General features: G+C 45.6%; 1 protein-coding gene across 2 annotated transcripts in view; it reads left to right on the forward strand.

Moving 5' to 3' along the window:
- The window catches only part of GALM (galactose mutarotase), a 110,037-nt gene that overhangs the window by 63,340 nt on the left and 28,340 nt on the right, over positions 1–18,357 (forward strand). For both annotated transcript variants that reach the window (XM_040623129.1, XM_008700214.2), the window contains exons 2-4: positions 8,008–8,162; positions 12,744–12,950; positions 18,197–18,278. In XM_040623129.1, the coding sequence (XP_040479063.1) occupies positions 8,008–8,162; positions 12,744–12,950; positions 18,197–18,278 (444 nt within the window). The remainder of the gene's footprint in view (positions 1–8,007; positions 8,163–12,743; positions 12,951–18,196; positions 18,279–18,357) is intronic.

Here is an 18,357-nt window from a genome sequence, read left to right on the forward strand (position 1 = left end):
CCCCCCCCCCCGATCGATCGGGCTGCTGGCGGCCGGGACCCGGGGCAAGTCCCCGAGCTGGTCGCGGTCAGGAGTGCTTGCCGTCAGCCAACTCCGTGTTTCCATCCAGTGCCCCGAAAAAGACAAATGAATGGGAACTACAGGACTTGGCCTCTGGTTATCCATTTAGGCATTGCTTTAGTTAATTTGGAAGAGTTGAGGATTAGATGAAACCCCTGCAACCCAGGAGCCATCTTTGAGCTGCCAGGTCTGCGAGGGCAGGAGAGGGAAGAGCTGGCCAGAGGGGGTGTGGCTCCCCGTTCGGGCTTTGTGTTCTCCTGTAGGAGGACAATCCGGGACCTGCGTCTTCTACTTCCTTTCTCCTTCATCAGATCCTCTTTGAGGTCTGGTGGTCTCAGAAATGCTCCAGCGTGGCTCGCTGGGTGCAGACAGTTCTGCCAACTTGGTCTGATGTAATGGGGCCCCAGCGTTCCGGGGGCCACACTAACCCTGTACCGAGTGGAAAGTAGAAGACCGACTCACTGTCTAGCAATGAGGCCTCCCAACTAGGATGGACTTTTATTGGAATCCGTGGGCAATTAGGAGCATGTATGAATCGAGGCGTTCACAAACTGTTCATTCAGTTATGTCATTCATTGAGACAATGTCCTGACCCTCATAGAGCTTGCCCTTTAGCTGGGGACATGGACATTAGCCCACTCACCGGATTCATGCCTAATTACAGGTGCAGTTTGATCTCAGCCAAGGAAAATGGCCGCAGTGCTATCTCTTGTCACTACCGTGTACCTAGACAGGAGATAAGGTCTGAGCTAAATAAAGCTGGCCAAGGGAAACTGCTTGAAGAGAAATAGCCTTTGCTCAGTGGAAGGGGCGTGCACAAAAACTGCCAGAGGAGGTTTGAGGTTTTCCTTTAGGTGTGTCTTTCTATCTGTTTGGTTCTTTAGATATGTAAGATGGCTCATGGTTAGAAGTCAACAGAAGACTCCGGGTCTTGGTGTTTCTCTGGTGGGGGTTCAGATCTTCGGTTTTCAGAGTCAGAAGCTATGAGGGTTGACGAGTGACAAAAGAGGATTCTTCAGAATCATTTTGCTGAGTCACCTCTCTCTCTGTTAGTAGCATAGCTATTTTCTGGGCTGACGCAGAATCACAAAGAGATTACTTGGCTGGTGCAAAATTGCCCAATGGAGTCGAAGAATTCGACAGAGGGTCTAGAATTCCAGAGCCAGCAAAGCCTTGGAGATACTGAGCTGTCAGCATCTGCTTTTATCACCTCTTCCATCTCTGCCTGATCGGAGATAGCGGCCCTCCCCCCGCACCTCTGCACACATTCATTCACCTACCCTCACTCCTTACCCGTTTTAGTTCTGATACAAGAGCCACGCGGATCTTAAAAGACAAAGTGTCTGTGGAATTCTTGTGAACCGTGTGCCATGACACGACGCCTGGGAGGCAACAGTGTCTTCATAGGCGTGGAAGTGTCGATTTTGTGAGGGCATCCATACAGTGGAGTCGTCTCTGAGTCTAGGACTCCTGTGGGAGTCTAGGTGAAGAAAGTATTATCCCCACATGTTCTTGAAAGGGAGGGAAAAAACCCAGATCCCCTCGGATTATAGTGATCTAGCTTGCTCTGTATTGCCCTCCACGGTAGTCACCTGTCTTGAGAACGTTAAATAGCATTTTCTTATTAGGATGCATCACAGGCTTCCCCCAAAAGTTGAATCAAAGCGTCTAAAATATTGTGGGTGCTGGGTCAAGACAGACGTCCTCATTCCTATGCTATAATTTAGATAATTGAATTACCGATTTTGAAAGGAAAGCACGCTATTTTCAGAAGAGGAAAAGTTGGAAAAAAGCCCTCAGAATGTCAATTAGTGCTTTCTAATATGTGCAGTCGGCTTCGTGGTTATGGCAGTGGCCCTTTGTTCCCTTTCTACAGCCCGTCTTTCAGTTTTTTTTGTAGATTCTCTCAGTATTGCTAAAGATAAAAGAAGACTCCATATATGTCATAACAGGAAGCATACTTGTCTTGGTTAGAATAGTGTGAAATGCTGCTCTGCTACTATTTTGATTAATTCTTGTGTATTAAAACCCATGTTAAGAAACTGGCAAAAGTGGGCACCTGGCTGGCTCAGCTGATGGAGAGTATGGCTCTTGATCTCAGGGTTGTGAGTTTGAGCCCCACGTGGGGTGTAGAAATTACTTAAAAAAAAAAAAAAGATCTTAAAAAAGAAAAAAAGAAATTGCTAACAGTGATTGTCTTTAAGAAAAGACACTGGGTAGCTGGGGTGCAGGGTTAAGAAGGAGACTTTATTTTCACTGCATATTCTTTTCAACTATCTGAATATGTAAGTATTATGTGAACAAAACGGAGGTAAATCATTTAAAGCTACAAGACGTGACAGAATATGACAGAATAGGGGGTTATCTTGACATTACTATGTCCCCCAAACGTTTTGAGCCACAGGGAGGAGCTAAGCATGTGTAATTCTTTGAGACATGGTCCTTTGGTATCTGCCAGGTTAGATGTCAACTCTCTCCAGTTTCCCAGATAGCTTATATAAACTGCTTGGATCATGGCCATGACCGGAGGTCGGAATGGTTCAATTTCTCCCTGGGAAAATTAGATCTTTCTTCTGTAGAATTCTAAACAGGTAAATCATAGGATCTTTTAGTTACAGCCTGGAAAAATCAGTAATGCCTCCTATGAATTTTTCTGCCATTTTTTGTACCTAAAATACTTAAAAATGCTTTTCATGTTCATGTCCCACCTACAATCATTATGACTTCTTTCAAAACCTGTGATGAGACTATTTGCCTATAAGCCACAGGTATCAACGACCTACCCACACGATCACTGCCTGTTCTGCCCCTCTATCTTCCCCCCAGTTACCACCGAATACCCAGCTATTGCTGCCGTGAGAGCCATTGTGGAAAAAAATAGAAGAAAATGGACTTTGTGCTTTTTGAAAACCGTGATTCATAGGGGGGTGGAGGAAAGGGGACGGGTTCAGAGGCTGCGGTGTAGTATTGCAGACGGCCAAGAGTGCCCTTAGAGGAACGTTGAGGATTCCTGGTTTAAGTCTCTGCTTTGTCCCTTAAAGCCGTGGGACCTAAGCACGTTATTTAACCTCCCCAGACTTACTTCCTCGCCTAAATTAATGGATAGTGATGATTAAATGTGCTACCAGCTGTGATAGTGTCTGTAGTGAACAACCAATAGTTTTTATCTCTTTTCCTTCCCTTGCCTCCAAATATCTTCCCTCACACTACTTGAACTTTTTACCTCACTTAGTTAACACTGAAGAAAGGGCATGAAAATCCATGTGGGCAGCCAGCGGCCATTGGAAAATATCTAAGATGTTGGGGACAATTAAAATGCTTGTCAATGAAAGTAATGTTTCCTCCGAAAGCCAAAGGAAAGTCATTCAGGTAGTAGAAGCTTCGACTGGGATTAGTAGGCACTTTTATGTCAGACTTTAGGGCACTCTGGCTGAAGTTTGGGCTGTAGGAGGCGGACAGCCCAGCTGGGGTCCTTGGAATGTTAGAGGAGTGGAAAGATCCAGTAATATATTCTGGCCAGTCCTTTGCCCAGGAAAAGGGACAGACTTTTTCTCTACCCTTTATCCCACATCAGCAGTTGGCTTGATTAAATCATCATTGTGGCTTGACCTAGAAACCTGCCCTTTTTGCATGGAAAACAGTATTTTCTGCATTTCAAAACAAGCTTTTTAGTCATGGCCTTTTCAGAATTTGAGGACTGTCACTCTCTATAATTCTGATTTGATATAAAACTTAGTAACATATGGGGGCGCCTGGGTGGCACAGCGGTTAAGCGTCTGCCTTCGGCTCAGGGCGTGATCCCGGCGTTATGGGATCGAGCCCCACATCAGGCTCCTCCGCTATGAGCCTGCTTCTTCCTCTCCCACTCCCCCTGCTTGTGTTCCCTCTCTCGCTGGCTGTCTCTACCTCTGTCGAATAAATAAAATAAAATCTTTAAAAAAAAAAAAACAAAGAAACTTAGTAACATATGAAGATAGTATAAAATCCATTTGTTCGGAAGAGTTTTTCAGAGACAAGTTGGGAGCAGTGCTTTCTGCTGTCCTTATGGTTCAGTCATTAAAACTCTTCCTCTAAACCAAGGACTGACAAGTGCTTCTTATCTCTGTGGTGGGCTATTTACTGTGGCCAGAAAGCGGTCCCTTCCGAGGGAATTCTTACAAGCCCGTGAACCAGCAGCATTGCTGTTGGATTTGTCATGGTTTCCAGAGCCACGCATGTGACTGGTGAAGAGTTAAGGTTGAACGGATCAAAGTAGAAATAAAAAATAGATACAGCCAAACGATTTTAAACAAAAATTCTGCTTTTCTTCATATTTTTGACTCCTGAAAAGCAGATGAATGGTCCACATTATGCGTCATCAGAAAAATGCAGATTAAAATAATAGTGAGGGTTACCAGTATGGCCAAAATCCAGAACACTGAAAACACCAAATGCTGGCAAGGATGTGGGGCAACAGGAAATCTCATTCATTGCTGGTGGGAATGCAAAATGGTGCAGCCACTTTGGAAGACAGTCTGATCGTTTCTTACAAAACTAAACATATTCTAACCATATTCTAACTATAAGCAAGCAGTCGTGCTTCTTGGTAGTTACTCAAAGGAGTTAAAAATTTATGTTCACACACACACACACACACACGTCCACACACACGTCCACACAAAACCTGCACAAAGGCGTTTATAGCAGCTTTATTCATAATTGCCCAAACAACAACCAAGTTGTCCTGTGGTCCGTGAATGGACAAATGAACTGTGGAACATCCCGCCCAGTGGAATATTACCCAGTGCTAAAAAGAAATGAGCTACTAAGCCACAAAAAGCCACTAAAACTCATATTATTAAATGAAAAAAGCCCATCTGAAAGGGCTACCTACTATCCAAGTCCAACTATGACATTCCGAAAAAGGCAAGTTTATGGAGTCAGTAAAAAGATTTGTGGTTGCCAGGGGCTAGGGGGATGGAAGGGATGAATAGGGAGAACACGGAAGATTTTTAGGGCAGTGAAAATACTATGTATTGTATTATAATGATGGATACATATCATTATTCCTTTGTCCAAACCCATAGAATGTACAGCACCAAGAGTGAGCCCTACTGTTGAACTATGGACTTTGGGTGATAATGATATGTTGGTGTGGGTTCATCAATTATTAGAAATGTGTCTCTCTGATGGGGGATGTTGGTAACAAGAGAGGCTATGCATGTGTGGGGACGGGGAATATATGAGGAACCTGTACTTTCTGCTCAGTTTTGCTGTAGACCTAAAACTGCTCTAAAAATAAAGTCTAAGGCACCTGGGTGGCTCAGTTGGTTAAGCGTCTGCCTTCGGCTCAGGTCATGATCCCAGGGTCCTGGGATCAAGTCCCGAATTTGGCTCTTTGCTCAGCAGGGAGCCTGCTTCTCCCTCTGCCGCTCCCCCTGCTTATGGTCTCTTTCTCTCTCTGACAAATAAATAAAATCTTTAAAAAATAAAGTCTACTAAAAAAACAAAAGCAGATGAAGCAAAACCAAGAGAAGTTTTCCTGGCCTGTCGGAACTCCTTTTGGTTACCCAGTGTAAGGAGTTTGAAAGCTGCAGCTTCAGAAAGAGAGGAGGGCGGGGAGGGAGGTGGGAGCTTTTGGCGAGGTCAGTCTGGCCTATGCTGAGGGGTGGTAGTAAGATCAATTCACCAGAAAGTCTTGTGCTTTTCAAATAATGTGATGCTTCAGAACGAGTACTTAGGAGCCAGGCTGTGTTCAAATCCAGGTTCTTCTGATAACTAGCTGTGTTTTGGGGCAAGTTACGTAGCCTTTCTGTCCTCAGGTTCCACGTCTGTAAAATGAGGGTAATAATATTGTCTAGCTCATAGAACTATCCTGAAGATGAAATGAGTTGAATGTAGAGCACTTAGGAAGTGGCCGAGCCTTAGGAAGATCTCAGGGTTAGCTATTACGACAGTCCATACGCAGGACTCGGAGGACCTGCAGGTTAGCGGGGGAGTGAATCAGGAGAGACCTGGAAGAGGATGGTTAATGTTTCACTTACACCCAGCCAGTTGAGTAATGGGAACCTATGATCTGCAACTGGCCTAATGGTTCAGGGTCTGTATCCAAGAGCCCCTCCAGCCATGGTAAAAATAATTCATATGCTTGAATTGCATACTCTTCTTTTTTTTTTTCATTTAAATTCAGTTAATTAACAGATAATGTATTATTACTTTCAGAGGTGGAGGTCAGTGAGTCATCAGTCTTGTGTAACACCCAGTGCTCATCACATCACATGCCCTCTGTAATGTCCGTCACCCAGTTACTCCATCTCCCCACCTCCTCCCCTCCAGCAATCCTCAGTTTGTTTCCTATGATTAAGAGTCTCTTATGGTTTGTCTCCCTCTCTGATTTCATCTTGTAGCAGTGGTTCTCATATATAGCAGCGAGGTCCACAAGAAGAAGAGCTGAGGCTTAAAAGAGGGACTTTCACGTTTTACTCTTTTTTTAAAAAAAAGATTTGTTTATTTATTTGAGACAGAGTGCAGGGAGCAGGGGATAGGGGGCAGAGGGAGACAGAGAATCTCAAGCAGACTCCCTGCTGAGCGTGGAGCCCGACATGGGGCTGGATCTTACAACCCTGAGATCATAACCTGAGTTGAAATCAAGAGACAGACACGTAACTGACTGAGGCACACAGATGCCCCTTTCACATTTTAGTCTTTATTAAGGTTGCCAGATTTAGTGAATGAGAATATGGGACACCTGATTAAATTTGAATTTCAAATAAATAACAAATGGGTTTTTTAAAACTTTTTAAAAAGTTTTTATTTATTCATTTATTTAAGGAATCTCTACACCCAACATGGGGCTTGAACTCACGACCCTGAGGTCAAGAGTCTCGTGCTCTTCTGACTGAGCCAGGTAGGCACCCCAGCAAATGGTTTTTAAATGTTAAGTATGTCTCATGTATAATAATAATATGGATATACTTATACTAAAAAATTATTTATCGTTTATCCGAAATTCAGATTCAGCTGGGTGTCCTGTATTTCCTCTGACACGCCTACTCCCTATATAATTTGCTTAATGCTCTTTAAAGGATAGTTTCATGAAATAATGGTATTATTTTAAAAAAATAAAAAGAGGAAGAAGAATTCTTCTCAAGACAACACAAAAATAGGGTTTTTAGTTAAGGAAATTGACTTAGAAAAGAGCAAATTACAAAGTAGCACTTAAATTAAGACTCCGATTTTATAAAAAGAAGAAAAGCACATGTCTGCATGTACTAAAGGGCAGGAGGATATACATAAGAATATTAACAGTTGTCCTCTCTAGTGATGAGATGAAGATGATTTAAATTTCTTGGGGTGCCTGGGTGGCTCAGTTGGTTGCACATCTGACTCTTGGTTTCGGCTCGGTGTTGATCTCATGAGATCAACCCCCAAGTGGGGCTCTATGCTCAGCATGCGGAGTCTGCTTAAGACTCTCGCTACCTCTTCTTCTGCCCCTCCCCCCTCAAATAAATAAATCTTTTTTTCTTAAAGATTTTAATTATTTATTTGTCAGAGAGAGAGAGAGCACAAGCAGGGGGAGCAGCAGGCAGAGGGAGAAGCAGGCTCCCCGCTGAGTTAGGATCCTGATGCGGGGCTCGATCCCAGAACCCTGGGATCACGACCCAAGCCAAAGGCAGACTCTTAACCAACTGAACCACCCAGGCATCCCTAAATAAATCTTTAAAAAAAATACATTTCTTCTTCGTGCTTTATAAAGTTCTTTCACAATGTTTACAAAGAACATGCATTACTTTTGGAAAGGGAAAACGTCGTGTGTAAAGAACACCATTTTTCTGTGCTCCCTGAGGAGTTGAGTACGTCCAAGCTGTTCCTACTTTCAGCTTCTCTCAGAAGGAAGTGGTGGGCAGCAGTGGGAGCCTCACCTTTGGTCTGAAGTTTTAAAAAACACTTCCATCTCATGTCCTGCAGGCTACCTCCAAAAGCAGCCCTACTTCGGAGCCGTGGTTGGCAGGGTGGCCAACCGAATTGCCAAAGGAACATTCACATTGGACGGGAAGGAGCATAGGCTGGCCATTAACAATGGACCCAACAGTCTGCATGGAGGAGTCAGAGGGTTTGATAAGGTGAGTCGGGGGCGCTGGACAGAGTCCTCACCTGGCGTACTTCACAGAGTACCTTCAAACATACCATCTGTTCGCTAGGCTCAATCCTAGGCCCTACAGCAGATGTGTGGGGAGGTGATACAGGAAAGAGGCCGATCCTGGGGTTCGGGGGACCCATCCTTCTGTAGCTCGTCGGACTATAACAGGCAGGGGAGCCCTGAGTGAAAGGGTGACAGTCCTTGACTTGGGAAAGATAGGGAATGACTTTCTCCCGGTGTCAGGCTCAGAAGTCCAGTGGACCTTGGGCACAACGGAAAAGTGGCTTACAAACACTACCTGCCACTTACTGTACAAGGCATTTGCATGTCTTCTCTGTCGTGCTTACGAGAGCCCTGCGTTCTCACCAAGTGAGAAATCTGAGGGTCTGAAAGGCCATATAACTCCTAGGTTGGGCTGCCCGGCCCGCAGCCCTTGTTTCTGCACAATAACTGCTGGTGTAAGCGCCCCCGGTCCAACACACACCCCTGAAACTGCCACTATGCCCCCCCTCCATGCAGCGTGGTGCCACATCCAGGCATAGCCTTCCAGCGAAGTGCCTCATGCCTCAAAATTACCTCAGATTCTCCCCGGATTACTCCTGTCCGCAGTAAAACTCCCATTCCCCAAGCGAATCCCGGCAAAACAAGGTTAGGACAGCAAACTGATCAAACAGCTTCTCCCTGAAGTAGAAATGCCTGGCCTGCTTCCTAGCTGTGTGGGAGTCTGAGGCTTAACCCCCAGCGACTCTCTTACTAGTCTAATTTCAGGGTGATAATTTTGGTGGCTAACTCTCCTTTAAATTATACCACCCAGTTTATTTCCTAAAGAAGAGCCAGAAAATACTAGAAGGTGTGTGGCAGTTCAAGATCACCATTTCTTCCTTTCTGCCTCTGACTGCCACCTGTCCCGTTGAAGGAAGTTGGTCACTCTTTCCCGTGTCTCACCAACTTCCCGTCTGTGGCCTAGAACCACACATGCTCCATCTCCTCCCTGTTGCTCCGTGATCAGACGCCTCACACCAGGAAGGCTTGAAGGCAAGGGGTGGCCTCGGTCCTGGCAGTACTGGGACAGAGGGTCTCCGGAGTATGGCAGGCCCATGGGCAAAGGCCAACCAGAGGAAGTCAGGTCCAGCTCTGTTCTGACAGGGATCGTCAGAGGAGCGTCAGAACAGCACCTGTTCTGGTTTGATCCCCTTCCCTCTGTTCCACTGTAGTGTTTTCTGTGGCGCTGCCTCACCTGTGTGCCCTGTAAAAACACAGCCAGCTAGTGAGGACATACCTCCCAGTGCACTGTGCCTATTGAGTCCCTTCTGTGAACCAGGCAGCGTCATATGGTGGGGATTCCTGGGACTCCAGGAGAGCGAGGGAGCCAGACCCTTCGATAAACAGCTGTTCTCGGCAACCGGCCCCTAATGTAGATGCCAGCGGTGTGCTGTAGACACCGGGTGTGGACAGATTCTAGCAACCGGGGAGGCAGGATTTGAACCACCCTTGAAGGAAGAGTAGCATTTCATTTAGTAAGTAGGTACTGGAAAAAATGGCTGTGCAGAAGCCCAGAGAGGGTTGGGGACAGACTTGGAATGTTTCCCTGGGGATATTGAAAGCTTTTGAACTGTAAGCTTTCACAGCGTAACGTGAGCCGTATCGGGGGAACTTTGTTTCCAGTGTATTTCATCTCGACAATTACTGAATAATAGCTGGTTTGTAGGTACGTCTTCTTCTATTTATATCAACACATTTTTCTTAAAAGATGAAATTGAATAACCTAACAGGATTAGAAATGGTATTTAAGTAGGCCTAGAGATGCAAATGTGGAAATTTTCAGGAAATTTGGAAAGTGCGGAGTCAGGGATATTCTCCCATGGGTAGGAATTGTGTTTTCCCCAAAATTATACTTAACCGATAATATTGGTTTACACAAAAAACTTTCCACTGTGTTCTTTCTCTAAGGACAAAAACTAGGTGGTAAGTGGAGAACATTTTGTTTCAAATACTTTATTCCTAAAATTTTCCATTTGGGGGATTTTTTCTTTTTTTAATCATGCATATAACTGGCTTTATATTTTAAGTGTCTTGAAAATTCAAGACTTCTAGGAGATAAGTAGGGTGTAAAATTAATTTTTTACTAAGGTCAGTGAATTTGTTTCAGATACCAGCTGCTTTCACCGTACGTAAAGGCAGAGACCTCTGCTCCTGCTGGGCTTCCCTGCCTGGTAAATGTGGGATCTCTCAACATCAGTGAGAGAGATCCAGGCCACGCTAGGAGCAGGTGGGCAGAGCCTGGGCTCAAAGGCCATTCCTGTGGCCCACAGAAATGATTATCTTTCAGTCTATTTGGAAGGACAGTGTTTGGCTTCAACTTTTCTGTTGAAAAAAGGAGATTCAAACAAAACATTCACTGTAAAGAAGATGTGGAATGCTGTAGACTCCAGGCCTAAGTCTGAATCTTAGTTCTGTCACTAATGACATGTATGACTTAAACAAGATTTTTTTACCCCTTTAAACAATGGGCACAGGGCCCCTGGGTGGCTCAATCAGTTAAGTGTCCAACTCTTGGTTTCAGCTCAGGTCATGATCTCAGGGTCCTGAGATCGAGCCCCATGTCGGGCTCCATGCTCAGCCTGGAGTCTGCTTAACACTCTCTCTCTCCTAGGAGCACCTGGGTGGCTCAGTCAGTTGGGTGTCTGCCTTCGGCTTGGGTCGTGATCCCAGGGTCCTGGGATCGAGCCCCATGTCAGGCTCCCTGCTCGGCGGGAAGCCTGCTTCTCCCTCTCTCTCTGCCTGCTACTCTCCCTACTTGTGCTCTCTCACTCTGTCAAATAAAAAAATAAAATCTTAAAAAAAAAAGACTTTCTCTCTCTCTCTCCCTCTGCTCCTCCCCCTGCTTGTGCGCTTTCTCTCTTTCCCTCTCTCTCTTTCTATATATATATAAAATAAATAAATCGTTAAAAAAAAAAGAGTTTTAAACAACGAGCGTGAACTATGAAAAGGTTCTACTCAACCCCGGGAATATGGGAGGTGGAAGTAGGCAAGGTAACACTACTGAACTCAATTTGCTCATCTGTAAAATGGGGTCATAGTATTAGTGGGAGCCATTTGAAAGGGCCAGTGTTCAACTATTTTGACCTACAAAGATGGTCATTTCATTTGGTTCAACCAAATCCTTATCTTATAAAATGATTTATGTAAAGCACCAGGTCAGTGGCTGGTGAGCACCAAACAAATGGATATCTCCTATTAGCAAAGACCTCTTGACTAGTGACCCCCCCCTCAAAGGGACTGGGGCTCTCTGGACAGTATGTCCTTTGATAGCATAGAATAAGGAAAAAAGCTCAGGATCAGACCACTATCTTCCCAGCTGGAAGAAGCTAGGAAAAGTAGTGTGTTCTTTCTGAGCCCAACTCTCTCATCGTTAAATGAAGATAATGATGCCTACACTGAGTCAGCGCTGAGACAGATAAGAGAGTGTCTGTGGGGGCGCCTGGGTAGCACAGTTGTTAAGCGTCTGCCTTTGGCTCAGGGCGTGATCCCGGCGTTCCGGGATCGAGTCCCACATTGGACTCTTCTGCTGGGAGCCTGCTTCTTCCTCTCCCACTCCCCTGCTGTGTTCCCTCTCTCACTGGCTGTCTCTCTGTCACATAAATAAATAAAAATCATTAAAAAAAAAATAAAAGAGAGTGTCTGTGAAGTTCCTAGCAAAGTGTCTGGCTCATCATGGGCACTCAGTAAGTGCTGGCTGGCCCTCCCCTGTAAGGGTAATCTTGAGGCCTCTAGAGCAAAGGTGAGAGGAACCACTGTGTGAATCAAAGATTCCTGTTTCAAAAGCAAAAAATTCTAGAAAACTTTTCTTCATATTTTTTCTGCCACCCTTAGAACCATATTTTCTAGAATGAGAAGAAGACTTCGGGATCATTTTTCCAGCCCCTTTATGGCAGGGACTGATGCCCAACATCACACAGTGAGCTAGGAACAAACCTGGCCCCCAAATCGGGACTCCTGACATGTGGGCAGAACTCTTCCTGACAGAGCAAGTGTCTTCTTGTTCGTTTGGAACTCTGCCCAGGGAATATAGAGAATCTTGGAGCGTTTTTTATAAATATTCATAAATAGTACTTCCCTGGGAAAGAGGGGCTGATTTATTAAGGTCATTTTTTTTAATACCATTAATACCATTAGCAGATATCGCTATATGACATTTATCAGAATGGGGCACCAAGATAAAAAACAAAAACAAAACTTTTAAAGAAGGGGAAGAAGAAAATATTGTAGACACATATGTATAAGTTTAGGGAGAAAGACTATGGGGAATATGAGTAGGTAAAGAGCAAACATTTTCTCTTAAAATCTACTTTTTTGTATAAAACAAAATTTTAGAACAATTAAAATCCAAGCTGTTGGAATTTAGAACAAAGTTATTTGAATAGTAGAACAAAGCTATTATTCAAACATCTTGAAGATCATATAACCATTTCTCTTCCTAGAATTAGCTAGCTTTAAATATTGAAACGTGGCATTTAGCTCGAAATTGCAATGACTGAACAGCTTCGAAAACACTTTTTTCTAGGTCCTCTGGACCCCTCAGGTGCTGTCAAATGGCGTTCAGTTCTCGAGGGTCAGTCCAGATGGTGAGGAAGGTTACCCTGGAGAGTTGAAAGTCTGGGTGACTTACACGCTGGATGGTGGGGAGCTTATGATCAACTACCGAGCCCAGGCCAGTCAGACCACACCGGTCAGTCTGACCAACCATTCCTATTTCAACCTGGCGGGCCAGGTAAGTGGACTTGCTCTGCTCTCCTGCTGCAGCATAAATGTAACTTGCCTCTTCTCTCCTGCCGCGTGCTTTGTGGAATGACCTGGGGAGTGGCTGGAGAGACCAACCCAGGACGGAATTACTCTGGCAATGGGGTCAACCCTGGTGATGAGCAAAAATGGCTAGCAAAGCAGCTGGCTCATAGTAGGTGCTCAATAAATGGAAGTTAGAGAGAAAGGTAGAATGAGTACATTGTATTACCCAGAGAATTACCTCTTTCCCCCATGTTCAGACAAGGAACTAGCTATTTCAAGAACTCCCTCTCATCTCACTGTAACATGAGCTTATATTTGCTTCCTCATTCCACTCCTACCCCTAAAAGATTGCAGTTAAGGCACTTTCCGTCCTTGGAACTTTAAAAATGGGCTTGGCTCAGCCCCTTTAGATATGCTGCCAACATTTGTATGCCTCCAGCATGCAGCCCACTCTAAGAGAGCTCTAGAGACGGTCCCTACCCCCCAGGTAATCCCCTCCACACGACCTTATTCCCTCCTAATGACATTTTTGAGCTTGTCCAGGAGGCTGTTACATGAGGCAGAGTAGAAAGTTTAGCTAAACTCTGTAGACTCTATTACTTCCTCTTCATCTGAAAAGCCATCATTGTCTACTATACTTGAATCGCTTTGGCATGATTTCCTACCACAAGATGATGTTCCCAGCCAACTAGTAATATCTTGCATTTTTACACTCTTTTAGGAGTCTGCTGACGAAGTGCTGCTTTTTTTTCTAGGATCTTTCCAAATAGCACGAATTAATTGGTTCTTATGTAATTTCCAAAGTTCATCCCTTAAAAATAAGAAAAAGGATTCTAAACTTGTCTGTTGCTTATCCTCAGAAACTTCCACCATCCTCCTTAAGATTTTAAAGACAGGGCGCCTAGGTGGTTAAGTGGTTAAGCATCAGTCGGTTAAGCATCTGCCTTCAGCTCGGGTCATGACCCCGGGGTCCTGGGATCGAGCCTCGCATCTGGTTCCCTGCTCAGCCAGGAGCCTACCTCTCCCTCTGTCTGCTGCCCCCCCTGCTTCTGCTTTCTCTCTGTGTCAAATAAAGAAATAAAAATCTTAAAAAAAAAATCTTAAACCAAAAACCAAAACCAAAACCAAAACCAAAACATGCCCAGCTGTAAGAGGCTCTGCAATAATGTGCGTAAAAAATAATGTACTTTTAAAAAATATATATATTTTATTTATTTATTTGACAGAGAGAGAAAGAGAGGAAGAACAAGCAGGGGGAGTGGGAGAGGGAGAAGCAGGCTCCCCACTGAGCAGGGAGGCCCACGAGGGGCTCGATCCCAGGACCCTGGGATCATGACCTGAGCGGAAGGCAGATGCTTACCCGACTGAGCCACCCAGGCACCCCAAGACTCTACTTTTTATAATTCAGAAAGAAGCTTGGCAGAAATAGAACAAAATATTAGTGGTTTTTTATAGGTAGTAGATCATGGTGATTTTTCATTATTTTCCACATTTTTGTATACTTAGGACATCCTATTTTATAATCAGGGGCGGAGGGAGGTGCTCTAAAGAAATAGATTCAGAAATGCATTAAATACGTAAGTATCTGCTGATGTATTCCAATCAAGGAGTCAAAATGGGAATGCAAGTTCACTAAGGCTCTGTCCATTTACCCGGCATGAGGACCCTCACAGGTCACAGAGTTGACCCACAAGGAGAGTGGTCAACGTTAACCCCCTTCTGTATACTATCTTAGCGCGTGCAACTGGAATCCACGGCTAGCTTCAGGGTTGAGGGTAGGAGGGGGCCATCAGCCCTTTGGGGCCCTTTGAGGAGAGTGGGTGGTCACTCACCAGGCCTGGGGTCCAGGGGCTCTGCATCTTTGGAACATCTCTTACCCTACCCAGGAAAGCATTATCATGTCTTAAACCCTCTCCAGGGAAATAGCTCAAAACTTGGTCATTTAAAATGGTCAGCTCATCGTATGTATTTTCTTGTTGCTTATTTGTTTTTTAATTTAATAAGCAGTATGTTTGTTCTACCTGGGGCCAACTTTTGACTCATCACTTCTAAGATTGAGTGTTGGTGGCCTGGGGGGAGGAGAGAACTGTGTTTTTCAAAGAATGGAAAAGGTTGCTGGTTGTTTGGGCTTTGTTCTTGTGGTTCCTCCCTTATCTAACCCCAAACTGGGCAATCACGTAAGAGCTAGGAAGCAGCCTGGGGGAATTTGAGATGAAAGGCAATAGTGGGGTTCCAGCATGACTGGGGAGGTGGTCAGCAAGGACCCGGGTTCTTCTATCTTTCCATTCTGCCTCTTCAGTGTTTTGGCTCATCCTCTCCTGGTCACATGATGGTTGCTGCAGCTCCGGGAATCATGTCTTCATATAGTTCCACCCAGACGCAAAAAAGAATTCCTTTTTTTCATCTCTAATGTTCCATTTTTAAGAATAAACGAAACTTTTCCCAGAAGCTCCCAGCAGACTTTGCCTCACATTTCATGGGCCAGGAGAGTGTCCCATGCCCTGCCTAACCCCGTACCAGCAAGGGAACTGGACCACCATGATGGGCTTAGGCGAATCAAAATACACTCATGTGGGATTAGGGAGGGCGTCCTTTCCCTGAGCATACGGCCTAGCGCAGGTCCCATCAACAAGTCAGCACTCTGCCAGGGGAAAACGAAGGTGCCAGTAAGGGAGTTGCTGTGGCTTTGGGGTAGTACTCGAGTTGGCGCTATCCTGCTAGAGGTGACGAGAGCTGAATGAAGGCAGTCGTAGTGGCAATGCACGGAGAGGTCCGTAAAGCTCCGGGCAGGCCACAAAGAGCTCTATAAATGGTTAATGTTCCGAACCAGTAGCAGCTGAGCAAAGCTAACCGAAACCAACAGCGAACCCAGAGATGGGCCTCCAGAGCTGTTGGTGGATCAGCCTTCCTTGCCAGGTTTTCACCGGCCTGGAAAGGAGATGAACCNAGCAGGAATAGTCCACCAGAGTGGATCACTGCATTATTCCAGTCAGAACGATAAAATGAAGGCTGCTTCCCTTTCATAAAGGAATGTAGATGCCGCTTGGTGACCCGATACCCATTAAGGGAGTGACTCTCATGAATGTCCCTTTCCTTCTCCCCCACCCGGCTTCTTCCTAACCTCTCACACTCGTCAATTTATTTGGTGTGTGACTGAATCACTTTCTTCCTGCCCTAACGCTACAAAACAAACAGAAAAAGGAAATCCCTAAGCATCTTTATTCATAATAGTAAAAAACTGGAAGCAAACAAAGGTCTATCAACAGGCACACGGATAAACGGATTGTGATATATTCATACAATGGAATACTACTCAGCCTTCCACTGAGCACAGAGCAGATAGAGCCAAGGAAACAGTCCCCACTTCTCTTCCCTCATCTCTGCTCCCCTCAGGCCCAGAGGCCTCTTCGGTGCTGGCAGGATCCCTGAGACCGGGGAGGAGAACCCGCCAGGAGAGACCCCTCTAGTTGAAAGCAGCACTAGGTGGTGGTGCTGACCCCTCCCATCTTGGACCTGCCTTCTCAGGTCAGAACAGGGACCAAAGGAGTGGCTAAGGGAGAGACTGTGGGGGCAGAGGGGAGGCCTCTGTCCTGGCCTTGTCTCCCGTCCACTCCTACCCTGCCCACGTGTACCCACCGGGAGACGTACCCACAAGACCAGGGCAGTTCTTGAGAAACAGAGCCTCCTTTGAGTGTAATTAAAGCAATTTCTGGCCGGTTTAGACATAGATTCTCGTGGTCTCTAAAATCCTGGCATTTCTCCTCAGGACAACTCCATTTGATTGTGTGGGCCTACGTCTTTCTGACTAGAGGACCAGTTTCGGTTAACCCGCAGGGCTCTGCCTCCCTCTGCTTCTCAAGAACCCAGCCTAGCTTTCAGTTTAGCTTAGCTCGGAGTTTCTCAACCCAAGCGCATTGACATGTTGGGTCAGGCAATTTCTTTGTTGCAGGGCTGTGCATTATAGGGTGTTTGGCAGAATTCCTGGCTTCTTCCCACTAGATGCCAAGAGCATTTCCACCCCCGGTCATGACAATCAAAAATGTCTCCAGAACACTGTCGGATTTTGCCTGATGGCAAAGTCATCCCCCGTTGAGAAGCATCCCCAGTTTAGCTTACATTTGAGCATTCACCGGGCAGAAGCCCTCTCCTGGTTCCCCTTCCACGTCTTCTGCTGTGAAGTTTGAAAATATACTATTCAAATGTAATCCTCTTTATCAGAAACCTGTGTGTGTCCTTTCCAATTTGCAAGCCGCACACCACAGCTTTACTAAACTGTCCCTCACAAGAACCCTGGAAAAGGTGGAAAAGGAGCATTGTTGCCCGGTTTTACCCTGAAGGCCAAGAGATTCTAGGTTGAGTGACTTCCCTGGGGCCACTCCATGAGAGCCGGAACTAGACCCCGGGCCTTCCGACTACGGACCCGTCTTCGACTCCCCCTGGGAAGGCGGGCTGCATCTGAAATGGAAGGCTGAACGTGCTCTCCAAAGCAGGAACTCTAGTTCTGACTCCCGGGCTTCGGTCATGTGGTACAGAGTGGGTCCTCTGGGTGGGAGCTGGGCCAGAGAACGGGCACAGATACCCCACCTCAAGCCTGGAGGCGACACGTTGGCCATCCAGCACTAGTGTGTTCCAGGTCAACAACTCTTGCTCTTCTGTTTGCATGTGAGAGTGGGAGAAACCCCTCTGCTAATAAGCCAAAGTCGAAAAGTTTTTCAAACCACTGATGTCTCTCTGACTTTTCACACTCATAATTCCACTTAGAAAAGAAGATGCATGCGGGGGTCACCCTCGAGAACGTCTTCCAAATAGATGAGTTGCTCCGTTGAGGACCTAGCTACCTACACTTAAATGAACCCACTATTCGTCACCATAGGTCAAATGGGATTTCTAAAGTGTTTGTCAATGCCTGAAAATATTTCTGCAAGAGAAGTTAAAAAGCCAAAATACCTGGGGCACCTGGGTGGCTCAGGTGGTTAAGTGTCCGACTCTTGATTTCCGTCCAGGTCCTGGTCTCGGGGTCGTGGGATCAAGTCCTGCGTGGGACTCCGTGCTGAGCATGAAGCACTGAGCAGGGAAGCTGCTTGGGATTCTCTCTCCCTCTTCCTCTCCCTTCCACCTCCCGGTCCACGTGCTCTCTCTTAAATAAATCTTAAAAAAAAAAAAAAAAAAGCAAAAATACAAAATAAGACTAAGCATTAGATCTTGTTTTCTTTCTTTACCTTTCCCTCCCAGGGTTCCCCGAACATATATGACCATGAAGTCACTATAGAAGCCGATGCCTTTTTGCCTGTGGATGAAACGCTGATTCCTACAGGTTGGTGAACTTCAACGTTTTTACGGGAATGCAGAGCTGGGCCGTGATTGGGAGAGTACTGAAACCTCATTTACTTAAA

This window comes from Ursus maritimus, unplaced genomic scaffold (genome assembly GCF_017311325.1).
Source record: "Ursus maritimus isolate PB19 unplaced genomic scaffold, ASM1731132v1 scaffold_6, whole genome shotgun sequence".
Classification (NCBI taxonomy): domain Eukaryota; kingdom Metazoa; phylum Chordata; class Mammalia; order Carnivora; family Ursidae; genus Ursus; species Ursus maritimus.